General features: G+C 46.5%; 2 protein-coding genes across 5 annotated transcripts; both read left to right on the top strand.

The window, feature by feature from the left end:
• Positions 1-2,162: 2,162 nt before the first annotated feature.
• Positions 2,163-5,435, top strand: LOC134578755 (cadherin-1-like). 2 transcript variants are annotated; one of them, XM_063437788.1, is made up of 4 exons: positions 2,163-2,365; positions 2,943-3,054; positions 4,721-4,923; positions 5,344-5,435. In XM_063437788.1, the coding sequence occupies exons 1-4, from the start codon at positions 2,321-2,323 to the stop codon at positions 5,353-5,355; spliced, it is 372 nt and encodes a 123-aa protein (XP_063293858.1). In that variant the 5' UTR covers positions 2,163-2,320; the 3' UTR covers positions 5,356-5,435. The 2 variants fall into 2 exon arrangements, with proteins under 2 accessions (XP_063293858.1, XP_063293857.1); XM_063437787.1 differs by having other exon boundaries at positions 2,164-2,365; positions 5,341-5,435.
• Positions 5,436-11,156: 5,721 nt separating this feature from the next.
• Positions 11,157-19,508, top strand: LOC134579247 (5-hydroxyisourate hydrolase-like). 3 transcript variants are annotated; one of them, XM_063438465.1, is made up of 4 exons: positions 11,157-11,451; positions 16,896-17,020; positions 18,939-19,074; positions 19,223-19,508. In XM_063438465.1, the coding sequence occupies exons 1-4, from the start codon at positions 11,401-11,403 to the stop codon at positions 19,310-19,312; spliced, it is 402 nt and encodes a 133-aa protein (XP_063294535.1). In that variant the 5' UTR covers positions 11,157-11,400; the 3' UTR covers positions 19,313-19,508. The 3 variants fall into 3 exon arrangements, with proteins under 3 accessions (XP_063294535.1, XP_063294536.1, XP_063294537.1); XM_063438466.1 differs by lacking the exon at positions 11,157-11,451 and adding an exon at positions 11,490-11,692; XM_063438467.1 differs by lacking the exon at positions 11,157-11,451 and adding an exon at positions 15,169-15,229.
• Positions 19,509-19,774: the final 266 nt, after the last annotated feature.

The following is a 19,774-nucleotide window of genomic DNA, read 5'->3' as shown; positions in this document are numbered from 1 at the left end:
AATAGAAAAGTTGAGTTATTGGATGAGGGCTTTACCTGTAAACCGCTCCACCTTATGCCTCCTGTACCCAGTGGCCATGGCCCCCCTACATCATGCTGTGCCCTCCCAAACGCCGGCTACTTGCTGGACATGTGCTTAAATTATATTCCCTCAGACTGTGTGTGACAGCTCGGGGGAGGGAATGCAGGGCAGAGGGGCTCAGCTGGAACGGTGCTGGGGGCTGTCCGTGGCCGGAGGGAGCACTGACCGGCTCCCCGGTGCAGGACCCGCCCCCAAACCAAGCACCGCCTCCAGCACATAAGCCCCACCCCCGCCGTTAAGCAGTGGACCTTGCTGCTGCTGGAAGGGCCCAGCAGCAGCAAGTGTGTGTGTGTGTGTATGGACTCAGCAGTGTGTGTGTGTGTGTGTATGGACTGAGCAGTGTGAGTGTGTGTGTGTGTATGGATACAGTGCCAACTATGGCACTGTATCAATAGAATTTTTTTTTTTTTTAATAATCCCTGGTGGAAAATAATGAATCCTTCACCAGGGATTATAAAAAAAAGAAACAAAACACATTGTGTCGGGGGTGGGGCTTAACATGCGGCAGGGGTGGGGTCAAACTGCGGGGAGGGCGTGATTAAATGTGCCCCCGTACTTTTGTCCCTGGCCCACCATGTACCCCACCTAAAAATGAATCCTAGAGACACCACTGCCTGTACCTGGTAATATGTGGATAGCAGTTGTGAATCAATAGCTCTGCACGCTGAGTGCGTGACGCGCTGTATAGCTCTGCACGCTGAGTGCGTGACGCGCTGTATAGCTCTGCACGCTGAGTGCGTGACGCGCTGTATAGCTCTGCACGCTGAGTGCGTGACGCGCTGTATAGCTCTGCACGCTGGGTGGGTGACGCGCTGTATAGCTCTGCACGCTGAGTGCGTGACGCGCTGTATAGCTCTGCACGCTGAGTGCGTGACGCGTTGTATAGCTCTGCACGCTGGGTGGGTGACGCGCTGTATAGCTCTGCACGCTGGGTGCGTGACGCGCTGTATAGCTCTGCTAAGCTCCTCTCTCTTATTTCATAGTATGATCGCTGCATTTGAGGGGTGAGACCATCCCAGTCAGGTCACGATCAATGCTGCCAGTGAATTGCGCAGGTAGAAGGTAGGTAGTCTTCTTCCAGCCGGCTATATGTTAACCGTTCATTATTAGGGATGCGATAACGTTTACCGACCGCTGAATACAACAATAATCAAATTATATATATATATATACACATAATTAGGTGACCGCTAGATACACTGCTATAGTGCTCGCTTTGTAATCATGAGATGTTGTGATGGTGCTTAGTGACCCTCTAAGAGGAGTCATTTTATAATATTGTATCACGATAGAAGAGTAAAACTCTATGGAAATAGTGAACACATGAAAAACTAATACCAGGTTTCTTGGAGATAATATAAAATCAATTCCATGTGAATACCGTGACACCGTTAACTTGATAATTAATAGATCAAATGAATAAAGATTGTCTGAATAGGTCCAGTATAAATAATAATTGTTGTAATAAAGACATCATTTCAGATGGTGAGTCGACTTCATGTGATTGCAATATGCTGCTGTCTCTGTGTATTGTGACTGGGCCATGCTTTCCGGGTGGTCCGATCTGTGTTGGTGTGTAGAGTGTCCCTTTAACCCAATCAGAATCCCGCAAACAAGGTATTTATTTACTAAACAGCGAATGGTATAATTGAGGCCAGGCTGGGGCTGGAGCAGTGTTGGAAGTATTTAAAATCCGCCGTTGTTGCCCCTTCATGTCACTCATCCAGGACATTCTTTAGTTTCAATGAAAACAATCTTTATTTGGCTCTGTTTCCAGCTCGGCCAAATGTTTCTACAATTTGTGATTCTTTCACCACAGTTTCCAGTTTAGTGAAAAACCATAATTTTTTTTATTTTTTTTTTACATTTATTGTAACTTTTCTTCATAAACGTGATCCTTTTATTCACTTTCTGTTATGTCCACGATTTTGCCCCTGTCCCCCTATGTGACATGTCATGATTCCCTTTTATTCCAGAAGTTTGGTCCCTAAGGGGTTAATGTTGGATTGTGAGACTTGGCTGCAATGTATAGAGTAAGCCGTTTCGGAGACCCTCCCTCTGCTGCAATGTACATTCTCCAAACCTTGCTAACACAGCTCGGATAGGCTGTGCTGCACATCTGCCCCTGTCCCAACAGCTGGAACTAATATCTCCCACTTCCTGTCCCTGGACCATCAGAAGGGGGGGATCGTCAGAACCTCACTCCGCACCCAGAAAGTGTTTGGGATCTCTGCAAAACATGATGTTCTCCTGTCACCTGGCTCTCTTTCTGTTTGTCATAAAGGTAACGTACACGAGTGGGGTCTGTTTTAATAAGTTAAACAATATTTATTGGTAGCTTTTCCATGCAAAGTATTTATAAAAAATAAATAAAATAATGGATGGTGTCTATTTTCAATCCCCTCATATCCCTGTAGCCACAGAGCTGACACTTCACAGAGCGGGTTCGTTAACTCTCTCAGACTGTTTGTACACTGAGTGAGAATTCTTTGGATACATTTTATTATGTTCGTTAATCTATTCCATGCTTCCAAGACTCCTCTGCGGCCCTGGCCTCTGGGAAATCTGTTTTTATAGGGGGCCATATAGTGTACACACTGCATATTGCCAGCGTGGTATTCTGCGTCGTATGAAGCTTATACGTGGCTTTGTGGAAATTTACATGATTTATTTCTGTATTGAGATAAACTATTGTGTAAAGTTATGACTTGCCATTTATAAAGCCACCCGCGATACAGACTCCTTATACAGGGCATCCTCTCCTATTGAAACAGATAGCAAAGTAAGACCTGCTACAGCAGAGCCTCCAGACTCCTGGGAATATTGTAATATGTAACCTGGTGCTCTGTCTGTGTTTACAGGTAGCCAATGGACTCCCTGAGGACGCACCCTGCGAGCCGGGATTCAAGGAGGAGCGCTATGCTTTCTCTGTGACTCGTAAGGTCCTGGAGAGAGGGAGAGTTCTGGGGAAAGGTGAGTGATGGAAGTTACCACTCTGCAATGCATGGTACAGTCTGTAATCAACCAGAAAATGGTGTTATAACCATCAATCTCCAAGCACATTAATGCTATATACACCTTACACAGAGCCTGTAATCCCTACTGACTCCAAACAGTTGCAACTTATTATTTTTTAAATGAAAAGGCTCCATTAAAGTCTCAAGATTAAAAGGGACACTATAGTCACCAGAACAACTACAACTTAATGTATTTGTTCTGGTGATTATAATCATTACTTCAGGCTTTTTGCAGTAAACACTGTTTTCAGAGAAAATGCAGTGTTTACATTGCAGCCTAGGGATACCTCCACTGGCCACTCCTCCTAGAGGTGCTTCTTGGGGCAGTGCTGCGCAGTGTGACTGACATTCAGTGTCTCCACGCTCTGCAGGCAGACACTGAACTTTCCTCATAGAGATGCATTGACTCAATGACTCTCTATGAGGAGATGCTGATTGGAGCAGCACTTTGCTGCACCTGCTCAATAGCCTCACATTGGGTTGGTTGCGATCGTCAAATCGGATTATCTCAGCCATGGAGGTGGGGCCAGCTGTGGAGAGACTGGTGCGGTGAATAGGGGCCGGTGATCTAAGCAGTCATTTTAGCACTATTGTCAGTAATATGTTCCTGTTCCTGACACTATAGTGTTCCTTTAAGGCCAATATAAAAACAAAACTGACTTGAAAAACTTTTCCAGCTCGGCTACTTTGGCCTTAAATTTTAAATTCCTGACAGTTCTCACGTTGGTAAATAACTCTGACAAACTTTGCCTCCAGCCTGTAATGTGTGCGAGTCGGACTCCCAGCCTGAGGGCCCCATCCGTTCCCAGCCACACGTTCCAAAACAATCTCACAGGAATTCACGGATTGCAGACCGCTGCAGCGGTGTTACTGGTAACATGGCGTAATAAAGGCAGGACTCTCTATCACTATGCCCCCATTTCATGTTTGGCTCTTATGTTGTACAATGCTACAGACTGTGTTTGCGCTTCACATACTAAAATAAACCAATAAAGAATAGTGAGAAGGATTGAGGGTGGTGTCTGTACCGTGTCCTAAAAATGGCAATATTCACACGGTATCTACACCAATCCGGTGTGATGGCCATCGCTTTCTTCTGTCCTTTCTGTCCTCCCTTCTCCTCCCTCTTTCTTTCCGTTCACCAGAAATCCATGGGACACTTCTTCTACCCAGAGAGTTGATTCTTCATCTTGTGAAGTCCGCTCGAGGCGTTCTGTCCCAGCTCGCTATGGGCCGGCCTTTTCACATTTTTCTTTTTTCCACATCATGCGCTGTGCCTCAAGCTGTCACAACAGACTCTGGATCATTCACTAAACTGAGAATTCAAAGTGAACTACAAATTTAAGGCCAGTGTAGCTAGACTGAAAGCATGGATGAAGAGTTGTTTTTCAGTTTGGCTGCTCTGGCCTTAATCTTGATGTTCACTTTGAATCCAGGCTGCAAGCTGTCCTTAAAATAGTTTTTTGTTTTTAAAGCCTGTCTTTTGGTCACAAAGCCTTTTGTTTGCCAATACTGACTGTTCATATGATTGCTGAATAAATAAAACACAGACCGTCACCAGCAGCATTTTGTTTGTTTTTTGCTTTTTATTTAATTTTTGTTTTCCTCTTCTCTCATTTTAGTGAGTTTCGAACCCTGCGCCAGTCGTTCCCGCGCCCTCTATTCCCCACAAGACCGCCGTTTCCAGGTGTCATCCGACGGGACAATGACGGTGAAAAGACAAGTCACCTTGCATGATTCCTCCGTCCAGTTTGGGCTGAGTGCGTGGGATGGAGCGGGCAAAAAACACTCCGTGCCCGTGTTTATATGGAATGAGCAAGAACAGGTAAAAGCAAGCCTCACCAATTTCTATTGTAGGTTTTTTTTTTGTTTTTACAACTGTAAATGTGCAGCAATTTATTTTTAATTTTACACATTTCCATAAAATTATCAGTGGTTATGGTGCTTGGATTGTTCCTTTTAAACAGAATGTCGAAAACCTGCATCGAAAATCTACATGAATACATTGAAAGCCAATAAAAAAAGACACACAATGAAAACAGCCAGCACAGTACACTGTGATTAGCAGATTAAAAAAAAAAAAAAAAATCCATTTTCTTTATGTATTTATTGCTGTTGTCTACTTAGTCCAGGATCCATTAAAGACGGATATCACCCAGTCTCTCTTAATTCTAAATCTGTGATTATTCAGGGATGTAATATTTGTTGATTAATTGATTTTTAATATTCTGTTTTAATTCAGCAGATAGCCGGCTGACCGTTTCCCAAGGAGGACGCAAACTGTTCCTGAATTGTCTTTCCATCTAGAACAATCAAAATAAATACATTGTATTCATATTACTGTCTCCAGCAAAACTATTTGTTTCATGAAATATAAACACTTTATAATAGTTTGGGAAGCACTAGTCTTCCCTAAGTAGGTTAAAGAAAAGTTAAAGGGACACTCCACTGCCCAAATACAAAATAAAATCACGTTTAGTCGATATAACTCCAATGACAACATATCTAAAAACCGCTTGTAAAAGCTACAGTTCTCTTGTCTGCAGCCTTTGTAAGCCCTCCCCCTCCAACCCCACCCAGCCTTTCTGTAGTTGTCCAATCAGCTCAATGAGAAGTCTTTGCAAGGCAGGTGCTCTGGGCAATTGCTGCCTCTTAAGTTTATCTCCACTGAGCTAACCAAACCAGCACGGACAGGGGACAATCTCTGACATCACAAAACAACACTCTGCAAATAATGCCATGCACCGAGCCAAGTCCCGCCGTACAGCGGGCATTAAGTCCACCGTCCTTACCCTCCCTAGGTCATTACGCTCCGCATGGATTACAGTGATAGCCGACCCAGACACAAACCTGCTGAGAGAAACGCACTCCGGGTAGATTTGGCACCATGACAGACCCCGGATACCCCTCCAACGAACCCTTGCTAACTTGGCTGGGATCCCCAAATTTCGACCATAAGAACGTGACTCTGCCCGTCGAGCTGCCCAATAGATGAGAGTGTCAATCCAAACATACCGGGAAGAACACCCTAAAACAGAGGACAAGTTACAGTAAATGAGGCCGCACGTACAGCTGATACCCACGAGATTACCATCTACCCAAGCGCTGCACCTGTGACCCCGAATATCCCAAAACACTAGCCTGAGTGGCTGCTCCGATCCTAAATGAATGAGGAGAGAAACCGGTTGGATCCCGACCACAATACTACAACTCCTTACCCAGCATCGATGCAAACTGAAAACACGTCACCGGAGACCCATCCGCATGAACCAGCAAAGCCACAGACGAATAGCGAATAGACAGATACTGACCAAACAGCCGAACCGGGCACAACACCCCACCAGTACACCCCACCCGCAACCACATGCCGCTCGCTGACTGATCCGTTTTAGACCTACAAATATGCAAGTCCACAAACATATCAGACAGCAGTAAAGGGGGAATTGCCCGCCGGGAAGGGGCCACCAGTTCCACTCCATACCATTAAGTCCGCCCGCAACTTTGCCGTGACTCTGATGTAATAGTGCGGCTCCCTGATTCCAACCGTCGCCAACGACCAGCGTTGACAGAAAGCCCGACCCATAGGTAGTACACGACAAGCGAACGCTAGATGACCAAGCAACACCTGTAACGTTCTGAGAGGACCTTCCTAGCCCCTTTTACCAGGTCTACCATCCTCAACAAAACTACGAATTTTTCGTCGGGCAGGCGAAAAATCATGCGAATCAAGTTGATTTCTATACCAAGAAACAACAATCTGGTAAGCGGCCCTTCTGTCTTCTGCTCCGCCACCGGCACTCCAAACATGTGCGCCACTGTACGGAACGCCGACAATAACTGGGAACACTCAACCCCCTCCCGAGGACCCACAAACAGAAAATCATTGAGATAATGTGTAACTGAAGCAATACCTGAGAACTGCACAACTACCCATTCCAAAAACGAAACATTTCAAAATAGGAACAGGAAATGGCACAACCCATGGGAAGGCACATGTCGTAAAAATATGACTGTAACGGATCACCTGGCACCCCGACTGGGTACCACCGTTGAAGGATGCTCCTAGCGCTTCCTGAGGACTCCAAGCACTGCAGCAGACACCACAACCACCGAACCGGAGAAGCATATGAATGCTCTCAAGCATATAAATGCTGCAAACAGCTGAACAGGAAAAGCATACAATCAGCTTACACTCCTGGCAATCAGCATACAATCCAATTCCCCCAATAACGAGACGACACTTCGTTTTGAGGTTAAGCAGAACTAACTGTACTGGCACAGCCTCTTTTATTCACAATCTACACACATAGTACTGCCCACAGGGTTTTACAGAGCAACCAATAACACACGCACATTACAGAAAACACTCCCAGCAATTTCACACAAAATCCTCCCCTCTGCCTGTGATCTAATTATGGTACTCAATGGGTTAACATAATTATCACAAGCAGGAAAAATACAGTTTTTATATATGTACTATAACTTTAAAAACATACATCCAATCTTCATAAAATTACATATTATTAATCAGCGTACTTAATATATATAAACATACTCAAAAATCATACAAATCCTTCCATTAGTTCAAAAGTTAGCTGGAAGTCCTTTGTGACCGACTGCAGGCACATTTTCCTGCCCAAAACAGTTCCATAGATTTGGGCCGTGCGGTCGGTCAATTTCACACTGAAAAAATGACTACGTCCCATACGAATGCACGAACGGGGCCGTTCGTGCATTTATCTTAGTACAGCAGTGAGTTCAAACTGCTGAACGGGACTTAGTCTCTGCAGCTGAAAACTGAGTGTAGGAGAAGGTAAGGGTCAGTGGTGTTCGTTGAAATGTGTAGCCGATTTCAGATCCATGGATTGGCTACACATACCGCTGACCTTGTTTGAATGAACAAAGATGGCCGCCGCCACGTGTTCCTTTGTCGAATGGCGGCCACTTCGACTACTTCGGCTGCATCCGAAGTGCCAATTTAAAGCTGCAGAACTGCTCCAATACAATTTTTAAAGGGGCAGCAAGTCTTTTAAAATCCAATCTGCTAAAATATTCTTTAACAGGCAATATCTTCCAGGGGCCATAGTCTTAAAGGGGCATTGATCCCAAAAGCCACAGTATGTCCCCAGATGGTTCTTAAAGGGTCAGCAGCAGCATAATAAAATACAATATGCCCAAATACTGTATTTAAAGGGTCAAAGCTCCACAGTAATAATACTCCCAGTAATGTGTCTGAGTGTATAACAGAGCCCCACAGCAACAATACTCCCAGTAATGTGTCTGCGTGTATAACAGAGCCCCACAGTAATAATACTCCCAGTAATGTGTCTGTGTGTATAACAGAGCTCCACAGCAATAATTCTCCCAGTAATGTCTGTGTATAACAGAGCTCCACAGCGATAATACTCCCAGTAATGTGTCTGAGTGTATAACAGAGCTCCACAGCAATAATATTCCCAGTAATGTGTCTAAGTGTATAACAGAGATCCACAGCAATAATACTCCCAGTAATGTGTCTAAATGTATAACAGAGCTCCACAGCAATAATACTCCCAGTAATGTGTCTGTGTATAACAGAGCCCCACAGCAATAATACTCCCAGTAATGTGTCTGAGTGTATAACAGAGCTCCACAGCAATAATACTCCCAGTAATGTGTCTAAATGTATAACAGAGCTCCACAACAATAATACTCCCAGTAATGTGTCTGAGTGTATAACAGAGCTCCACAGCAATAATACTCCCAGTAATGTGTCTAAATGTATAACAGAGCTCCACAGCAATAATACTCCCAGTAATGTGTCTGAGTGTATAACAGAGCCCCACAGCAATAATACTCCCAGTAATGTGTCTAAATGTATAACAGAGCTCCACAGCAATAATACTCCCAGTAATGTGTCTGAGTGTATAACAGAGCCCCACAGCAATAATACTCCCAGTAATGTGTCTAAATGTATAACAGAGCTCCACAGCAATAATACTCCCAGTAATGTGTCTCAGTGTATAACAGAGCTCCACAGCAATAATACTCCCAGTAATGTGTCTGAGTGTATAACAGAGCCCCACAGCAATAATACTCCCAGTAATGTGTCTAAATGTATAACAGAGCCCCACAGCAATAATACTCCCAGTAATGTGTCTGAGTGTATAACAGAGCCCCACAGCAATAATACTCCCAGTAATGTGTCTAAATGTATAACAGAGCCCCACAGCAATAATACTCCCAGTAATGTGTCTCAGTGTATAACAGAGCTCCACAGCAATAATACTCCCAGTAATGTGTCTGAGTGTATAACAGAGCTCCACAGCAATAATACTCCCAGTAATGTGTCTGAGTGTATAACAGAGCTCCACAGCAATAATACTCCCATTAATGTGTCTGAGTGTATAACAGAGCTCCACAGCAATAATACTCCCAGTAATGTGTCTGAGTGTATAACAGAGCTCCACAGCAATAATACTCCCAGTAATGTGTCTGAGTGTATAACAGAGCTCCACATCAATAATACTCCCAGTAATGTGTCTGAGTGTATAACAGAGCTCCACAGCAATAATACTCCCAGTAATGTGTCTGAGTGTATAACAGAGCTCCACAGTAATAATACTCCCAGTAATGTGTCTAAGTGTATAACAGAGCTCCACAGCAAAAAACTCCCAGTAATGTGTCTGAGTGTATAACAGAGCTCCACAGCAATAATACTCCCAGTAATGTGTCTGAGTGTATAACAGAGCTCCACAGTAATAATACTCCCAGTAATGTGTCTGAGTGTATAACAGAGCCCCACAGCAATAATACTCCCAGTAATGTGTCTGAGTGTATAACAGCGCTCCGCAGTAATAATACTCCAAGTAATGTGTCTTTAACCTACAATAAATGTGTTTAGTAATCAGTGTGTGGAAATAAGATACATTGTTCTTTTAAACTACATTTTAGCTGTATTTCTCAGAACAGCCCCGCCTCTGACCACATCCCCACTCACACCCTTAAAATGAAAGTGTCCTCTTTCTCTATTTTAAAATGTGGGGAGGTGTGATAGCAGTGTGATAAAAGCGTGATGGGGGCATTATACAGGTATTGTACAGGTGGGATAAAGGTATAATGTGTGATACAGGTATATTACAGGTATTATACAGGTGTGATCCAGGTATTATAAGGGTATATTACAGGTATTATAAGGGTGTGATACAGGTATATACAGGTGTGATCCATGTATTATACAGGTATTATACAGGTGTGATCCAGGTATTATACAGGTATTATACAGGTGTGATCCAGGTATTATACAGGTATTATACAGGTGTGATCCAGGTATTATACAGGTATATACAGGTGTGATCCATGTATTATACAGGTATATACAGGTGTGATCCAGGTATTATACAGGTATTATACAGGTGTGATCCAGGTATTATACAGGTATTATACAGGTGTGATCCAGGTATTATACAGGTATTATAAAGGTGTGATCCAGGTATTATACAGGTATGTTACAGGTGTGATCCAGGTATTATAAGGGTATATTACAGGTATTATAAGGGTGTGATACAGGTATATACAGGTGTGATACAGGTATATACAGGTGTGATCCATGTATTATACAGGTATTATAAAGGTGTGATCCAGGTATTATACAAGTATGTTACAGGTGTGATACAGGTATTATAAGGGTGTGATACAGGTATATACAGGTGTGATCCAGGTATTATAAGGGTGTGATACAGGTATTATAAGGGTGTGATACAGGTATATACAGGTGTGATCCAGGTATTATAAGGGTATATTACAGGTATTATAAGGGTGTGATACAGGTATTATACAGGTATTATAAAGGTGTGATCCAGGTATTATACAAGTATGTTACAGGTATGATACAGGTATTATAAGGGTGTGATACAGGTATATACAGGTGTGATCCAGGTATTATAAGGGTATATTACAAGTATTATAAGGGTGTGATCCAGGTATTATAAGGGTATATTACAGGTATTATAAGGGTGTGATACAGATATTATACAGGTGTGATACAGGTATTATGTGGGTATATTACAGGTATTATAAGGGTGTGATACAGCTCTCCTGTACCTGCCTGTGGCCCCCAGACTGGGTGTTACATTATAGCTGAGGCAGATTTGCAGTTTGTGTCACAGTTGCTGGGTTTTTGCCCTTTGTGTCAATGTCCTGACAGAGGGGGGGAGGACAGTCAGCCTACAGTCACAGAGCACTAAGGGTTAATCCAGCCCCCAGGGGCCACGTGAGCTGCAGAGAGTTAAAGTCCAGCCGGGGGATCTGCTCAGTTCCTGCAATGCTGGTCGGTCGGCTTCAGATTTTACAGCAGCATCTGCAGGGGCCACAGGTAAGGGCCACAGCATGTTAAAGGGCCAGTCCTGTTAATTAAACCTGCATGGTTTATTACAGCCCTGCAATGTGTGTTTATTATCAGTGTTCCATGATACATGCTGGATTTCATAGCACTGTTACAGCAGCAGCCCTGCTCTGGCTGAGATTGATGGGTGCCTGTGTATTCCTGCCCCCACAGTGACCCCTGCTGGTAGCGCTGTGTATAACAGGAAGTAATGCTGGACTCCTGGATGTTGGTGGGTGCTGTCAGGCCTGCAATAGGAACCATCGAGACAGAGCAGGAACAGCAGAGCTAACACAGAGCAGGAACAGCAGAGCTAACACAGAGCAGGAACAGCAGAGCTAACACAGAGCAGGAACAGCAGAGAAAACACAGAGCAGTAACAGCAGAGCAAGCACAGAGCAGGAACAGGAGAGCAAACACAGAGCTAACACAGAGCAAGCACAGAGCAGGAACAGGAGAGCAAACACAGAGCTAACACAGAGCAGGAACAGCAGAGCAAACACAGAGCAGGAACAGCAGAGCAAACACAGAGCAGGAAAAGCAGAGCTAACACAGAGCAGGAACAGCAGAGCAAACACAGAGCAGGAACAGCAGAGCTAACACAGAGCAGGAACAGCAGAGCAAACACAGAGCAGTAACAGCAGAGCAAGCACAGAGCAGGAACAGGAGAGCAAACACAGAGCTAACACAGAGCGGGAACAGCAGAGCAAGCACAGAGCAGGAACAGCAGAGCAAGCACAGAGCAGGAACAGCAGAGCAAGCACAGAGCAAGAACAGCAGAGCAAGCACAGAGCAGAAACAGCAGAGCAAGCACAGAGCAGGAACAGCAGAGCAAGCACAGAGCAGGAACAGCAGAGCAAGCACAGAGCAAGAACAGCAGAGCAAGCACAGAGCAGAAACAGCAGAGCAAGCACAGAGCAGGAACAGCAGAGCAAGCACAGAGCAGGGACAGCAGAGCAAACACAGAGCAGGAACAGGAGAGCAAACACAGAGCTAACACAGAGCAGGAACAGCAGAGCAAACACAGAGCAGGAACAGCAGAGCTAACACAGAGCAGGAACAGCAGAGCAAACACAGAGCAGTAACAGCAGAGCAAGCACAGAGCAGGAACAGGAGAGCAAACACAGAGCTAACACAGAGCGGGAACAGCAGAGCAAGCACAGAGCAGGAACAGCAGAGCAAGCACAGAGCAGGAACAGCAGAGCAAGCACAGAGCAAGAACAGCAGAGCAAGCACAGAGCAGAAACAGCAGAGCAAGCACAGAGCAGGAACAGCAGAGCAAGCACAGAGCAGGAACAGCAGAGCAAGCACAGAGCAAGAACAGCAGAGCAAGCACAGAGCAGAAACAGCAGAGCAAGCACAGAGCAGGAACAGCAGAGCAAGCACAGAGCAGGGACAGCAGAGCAAGCACAGAGCAGAAACAGCAGAGCAAGCACAGAGCAGAAACAGCAGAGCAAGCACAGAGCAGGAACAGCAGAGCAAGCACAGAGCAGGAACAGCAGAGCAAGCACAGAGCAAGAACAGCAGAGCAAACACAGAGCAGGAACAGCAGAGCAAACACAGAGCAGGAACAGCAGAGCAAGCACAGAGCAGGAACAGCAGAGCAAACACAGAGCAGGAACAGCAGAGCTAGCACAGAGCAGGAACAGCAGAGCAAGCACAGAGCAGGAACAGCAGAGCAAACACGGAGCAGGAACAGCAGAGCAAACACGGAGCAGGAACAGCAGAGCAAACACAAAGCAGGAACAGCAGAGCAAACACAGAGCAGGAACAGCAGAGCAAGCACAGAGCAGGAACAGCAGAGCTAACACAGAGCAGGAACAGCAGAGCAAGCACAGAGCAGGAACAGCAGAGCAAGCACAGAGCAGGAACAGCAGAGAAAGCACAGATCAGGAACAGCAGAGCAAACACAGAGCAGGAACAGCAGAGCACGCACAGAGCAGGAACAGCAGAGCAAGCACAGAGCAAGCACAGAGCAAGAACAGCAGAGCAAGCACAGAGCACGAACAGCAGAGCAAACACAGAGCAGGAAAAGCAGAGCAAACACAGAGCAGGAACAGGAGAGCAAACACAGAGCAGGAACAGCAGAGCAAACACAGAGCAGGAACAGCAGAGCAAACACAGAGCAGGAACAGCAGAGCAAGCACAGAGCAGGAACAGCAGAGCAAACACAGAGCAGGAACAGCAGAGCAAACACAAAGCAGGAACAGCAGAGCAAACAGAGCAGGAACAGCAGAGCAAACACAAAGCAGGAACAGCAGAGCAAACACAGAGCAGGAACAGCAGAGCAAGCACAGAGCAGGGACAGCAGAGCAAGCACAGAGCAGAAACAGCAGAGCAAGCACAGAGCAGGAACAGCAGAGCAAGCACAGAACAGGAACAGCAGAGCAAGCACAGAGAAGGAACAGCAGAGCAAGCACAGAGCAGGAACAGCAGAGCAAGCACAGAGCAGGAACAGCAGAGCAAACACAGAGCAGGAACAGCAGAGCAAGCACAGAGCAGGAACAGCAGAGCAAGCACAGAGCAAGAACAGCAGAGCAAACACAGAGCAGGAACAGCAGAGCAAACACAGAGCAGGAACAGCAGAGCAGGAACAGCAGAGCAAACACAGAGCAGGAACAGCAGAGCTAGCACAGAGCAGGAACAGCAGAGCAAACACAGAGCAGGAACAGCAGAGCAAACACAGAGCAGGAACAGCAGAGCAAACACAAAGCAGGAACAGCAGAGCAAACAGAGCAGGAACAGCAGAGCAAACACAAAGCAGGAACAGCAGAGCAAACACAGAGCAGGAACAGCAGAGCAAGCACAGAGCAGAAACAACAGAGCAAGCACAGAGCAGGAACAGCAGAGCAAACACAGAGCAGGAACAGCAGAGCAAGCACAGAGCAGAAACAGCAGAGCAAGCACAGAGCAGGAACAGCAGAGCAAGCAAAACAGGAACAGCAGTGCAAGCACAGAGCAGGAACAGCAGAGCAAACACAGAGCAGGAACAGCAGAGCAAGCACAGAGCAGGAACAGCAGAGCAAACACAGAGCAGGAACAGCAGAGCAAGCACAGAGCAGGAACAGCAGAGCAAACACAGAGCAGGAACAGCAGAGCAAGCACAGAGCAGGAACAGCAGAGCAAGCACAGAGCAGGAACAGCAGAGCAAGCACAGAGCAGGAACAGCAGAGAAAGCACAGAGCAGGAACAGCAGAGCAAACACACAGCAGAGCAAGCATGGAGCAGGAACAGCAGAGCAAACACAGAGCAGGAACAGCAGAGTAAGCACAGAGCAGGAACAGCAGAAAAAATACCGAGCAGGAACAGCAGAGCAAACGCAGAACAGAAACAGAGCAGGAACAGCAGAGCAAGCATAGAGCAGGAACAGCAGATCAAACACAGAACAGAAACAGAGCAGGAACAGCAGAGCAAGCATAGAGCAGGAACAGCAGAGCAAGCATAGAGCAGGAACAGCAGAGCAAGCACAGAGGAGGAACAGCAGAGCAAGCACAGAGCAGGAACAGCAGATCAAACACAGAACAGAAACAGAGCAGGAACAGCAGAGCAAGCATAGAGCAGGAACAGCAGAGCAAGCACAGAGCAGGAACAGCAGAGCAAGCACAGAGCAGGAACAGCAGAGCAAGCACAGAGCAGGAACAGCAGAGCAAGCACAGAGCAGGAACAGCAGAGCAAACACAGAGCAGGAACAGCAGAGCAAGCACAGTGCAGGAACAGCAGACAGTGTACAAACATGGTGTAGACGTACAGAGCAATGTGGATGCATAGTGTAAGGAGTTTAGTGCTAACAGAGCAGGAACAGCAGAGCAATCTATAAGCATATGTATAGTGTGCAGAGCAATTTGGAAGCATGGTGTAGAGAGGGTGGTGCAAAACTATGTGCAAACATAGAGCAGGAACAGCAGAGCGGTGGGCAAGCATGGTACAGGGACTGCAGAGCAATTTGGAAAGATGGTGCAGGGAATGCAGTGCAGAGCAATTTGGAAAGATGGTGCAGGGAATGCAGTGCAGAGCGGTTTGGAAACCTGATGCAGGGAATGCAGTGTAGAGCGGTTTGGAAGCATGGTGCGGGGAATGCAGTGCAGAGCGGTTTGGAAGCATGGTGCGGGGAATGCAGTGCAGAGCGGTTTGGAAGCATGGTGCAGGGAATGCAGTGCAGAGCGGTTTGGAAGCATGGTGTAAGGTGTGCAGAGCGATGTTCTCTCACAGCACTGCCACAGTAGTGTGTTTGACGCTGACAGACTGAAGGCACACTGTCAGAGCAGCGCAGTTACTGGAATAGCTGGTTTAGGGTTGGCAGACCCACCTCTCCTGTATAATGTACTTGATATTGAGGGACAGGGCATGAAAAGTGCTGTCCTGTAGGTTATACAGTACATTGCTGCTGGGACTGCCTCCATTTACTGATCTGCTTCCTGTAGCATAGGATTACTACTTTCTAGAAGGCACCACTTTTCATGCCCTGCCCAGCAGCATGATGTGACTGTATCTCTGGTTGAGCTGCATTGTGTATTCCATGTTTGCACATCATGTTCAAACTGGTAGAGGATTAAAGTGATGGATTCAGGCTTGGTGAAGGGGCAATAGATGGATGGAGGCTTGGTGAAGGGGCAATAGATGGACGCAGGCTTGGCGAAGGGGCAATATATGGACGCAGGCTTGGCGAAGGGGCAACAGATGGAAACAGGCTTGGCGAAGGGGCAATAGATGGACACAGGCTTGGTGAAGGGGCAATAGATGGACACAGGCTTGGCGAAGGGGCAATAGATGGACACAGGCTTGGCGAAGGGGCAATAGATGGACGCAGGTTTGGCGAAGGGGCAATAGATGGACGCAGGTTTGGCGAAGGGGCAATAGATGGACACAGGCTTGGCGAAGGGGCAATAGATGGACGCAGGCTTGGTGAAGGGGCAATAGATGGACGCAGGTTTGGTGAAGGGGCAATAGATGGACGCAGGCTTGGCGAAGGGGCAATAGATGGATGCAGGCTTGGTGAAGGGGCAATAGATGGACGCAGACTTGGTGAAGGGGCAATAGATGGACACAGGCTTGGTGAAGGGGCAATAGATGGACACAGGCTTGGTGAAGGGGCAATAGATGGACGCAGGCTTGGCGAAGGGGCAATAGATGGACACAGGCTTGGTGAAGGGGCAATAGATGGACGCAGGTATGGCGAAGGGGCAATAGATGGACACAGGCTTGGTGAAGGGGCAATAGATGGACACAGGCTTGGTGAAGGGGCAATAGATGGACGCAGGTTTGGCGAAGGGGCAATAGATGGACGCACGCTTGGCGAAGGGGCAATAGATGGACGCAGGCTTGGTGAAGGGACAGAGTGACTCGGGCCTGGCTCAGGGACAGACTGGGCACAGTGCTGGGCTACAGTTATAGGTTATCAGACTGGTTATCCTAATGTCCCCCCTCTCTTCATTTAGGAAATGTCTGGTTCACTCACAACGCATGTCCTGAACACAGCCGGTGGAATTCCTGCCCGAGGCCTAACCCTCACCTTGTCCAAGCTTGATACCCCCCAGGGGAAATGGGTGCAACTGAGTAGAAGGTGAGCACTCAGCATTTATAGTCAGTATGTCCCCTGCCCTAGTGTGTATGTTCTCCCTGACACACTCCCATCCCTCACTGTGTATAGCTATTCTACCCATAAACCTCCTGTACCGCCACTAGTTATTCTACCCATAACCCCACCCCTATACCGCCACTGCAGAGTTATTCTACCCATAAACCCCCCTGTATTGCGACTACAGGGTTATTCTACCCATAAATTCCCCTGTACCGCCACTACTGAGTTATTCTACCCATAAACCCCTCTGTACTGCCACTACAGAATTATTCTACCCATAAACCCACCTGTACCGCCCCCAGAGTTATTCTACCCAAAAATCCCTCTGTACTGCCACTACATAGTTATTCTACCCATAAACCCCCCCTATACCGCCACTACAGAGTTATTCTACCCATAAACCCCCCTATACCGCCACTACAGAGTTATTCTACCCATAAACCCCCCCTATACCGCCACTACAGAGGTATTATACCCATAAACCCCCCGCTATACCACCACTACAGAGTTATTCTACCCATAAACCCCTCTGTACTGCCACTACAGAGTTATTCTACCCATAAACCCCTCTGTACTGCCACTACAGAGTTATTCTACCCATAAACCCCCCCCTATACCGCCACTACAGAGTTATTCTACCCATAAACCCCCCTGTATCACGACTACAGGGTTATTCTACCCATAAATCCCCCTGTACCGCCCCCAGAGTTATTCTACCCATAAATCCCTATGTACTGCCACTACATAGTTATACTACCCATTAACCCCCCCTGTACCGCCACTACAGTTATTCTACCCATAAATCCCCCTGTACCGCCCCCAGAGTTATTCTACCCATAAATCCCTCTGTACTGCCACTACATAGTTATTCTACCCATAAACCCCCCTGTACCGCCACTAGTTATTCTAACCATAAACCCCTCCCCCCTGTACCACCACTACAGAGTTATTCTACCCATAAATCCCCCTGTACCGCCCCCAGAGTTATTCTACCCATAAATCCCTCTGTACTGCCACTACATAGTTATTCTACCCATAAACCCCCCTGTACCGCCACTACAGAGCTATTTTCCCCTTACCCCCCCCCCCCGTACCACCACTACAGAGTTATTCTACCCATAAACCCCTCTGTACTGCCACTACAGAGTTATTCTACCCATAAACCCCCCTCTGTACCGCCACTACAGATTTATTCTACCCATATCCCCCCCTGTACCACCACTACAGAGTTATTCTACCCATAAACCCACCTGTACCGCCACTACAGTTATTCTACCCATAAACCCACCTGTACCGCCACTACAGAGTTATTCTACCCATAAACCCCTCTGTACTGCCACTACAGAGTTATTCTACCCATAAACCCCCTTCTGTACCGCCACTACAGTTATTCTACCCATAAACCCACCTGTACCGCCACTACAGAGTTATTCTACCCATAAACCCACCTGTACCGCCACTACAGAGTTATTCTACCCATAAACACACCTGTACCATACATCAAACACACCACCCTACCCTGCACGTATGACTTGAGAATTGAAACATTTAAAATTTTAGGCCAAAATTGCAGAAATTCTCAGTTGACCATATTTACAGTTCCTGATTTTTGTCACTTTGATGAATAACCCCTCCAGTATGCCCGCTATTAGTCTTTGCATGGTCTTTGTACGGTCTTTGCACAGTCCCTGTACAGCTTTTGTATTGTCCCTGTATGGCCTTTGTACGGTCTTTGCACAGTCCCTGTACAGCTTTTGTATTGTCCCTGTATGGCCTTTGTACGGTCTTTGTACGGTCCCTGTACAGCTTTTGTATTGTCCCTGTATGGCCTTTGTATGGTCTTTGCATGGTCGCTTTGCCCCCATCACGGTTATCTCCTTCCATATGATCTTTCTTACAGTGTGACTGATGAGGATGGCCGCTGTCCATCGTTGCTACGCGGTGTGCCACTCACAGCAGGAACCTATCAGTTACGATTTGACACTGGTGAATACTGGAAGCAGCTCCAACAAGAGAGTTTCTACCCTTACGTAGAGGTAAATCTTATGCTGCTCCCAACACAGTGTAGGAACTGCTGGGGGATGTCTCAAGGCAAGGGAGGGGTGCCCATAGGACCTGGGACATGAGAGATCTTCTATAATGGGAGTATCAGATACCTTACTTTATTCTGTATCTTCCTTACAGATTGTGTTTACCATCACAGATCCGAAACAGAAATACCACGTGCCTCTGTTGCTCAGTCCATATTCCTACACCACCTACAGGGGGAGCTAGAGAAACTGGCAGGGATGCAGTGTGTTTTCATGATTTCTTATTCTGTCCAATCAGCAGGGACCATTCTGTGTCTACAATCACCTCTTTATTTTCTTAAATTGGGTAATGGTAACACCCTGTAGAATATTGCTTACACACCCCCAGGACGTACTTGGAAACCTGGTTTAATTCCTTATTATTATTATTAATAAATCGTAATAAACCATCTGCACCGTGGTGCGCTGTCTGTGTGTGTCTGTAAGTACGGAGCATTGAGGAGAATGACAAGCTAATGTGATGCTAATATTTCTCACCCCCATAGCTCGACTCTGTAAACCAAACCTGAAGGTGCTGATGGTTGACCTTGGCTCCCCAGATGTTTGAATCACATTTCCCATGATGCTCATTCAGCGATAGGTAGCCAAAACCAGGTATAATGATTGCTGTTTGGGCAATTCACTAATGTGTCCGTAGTGGGGAATT

This window comes from Pelobates fuscus, chromosome 12 (genome assembly GCF_036172605.1).
Source record: "Pelobates fuscus isolate aPelFus1 chromosome 12, aPelFus1.pri, whole genome shotgun sequence".
Classification (NCBI taxonomy): domain Eukaryota; kingdom Metazoa; phylum Chordata; class Amphibia; order Anura; family Pelobatidae; genus Pelobates; species Pelobates fuscus.
The sequence above is the reverse complement of the archived record's forward strand: the minus strand, read 5'-3'. Positions and strand labels throughout refer to the sequence as shown.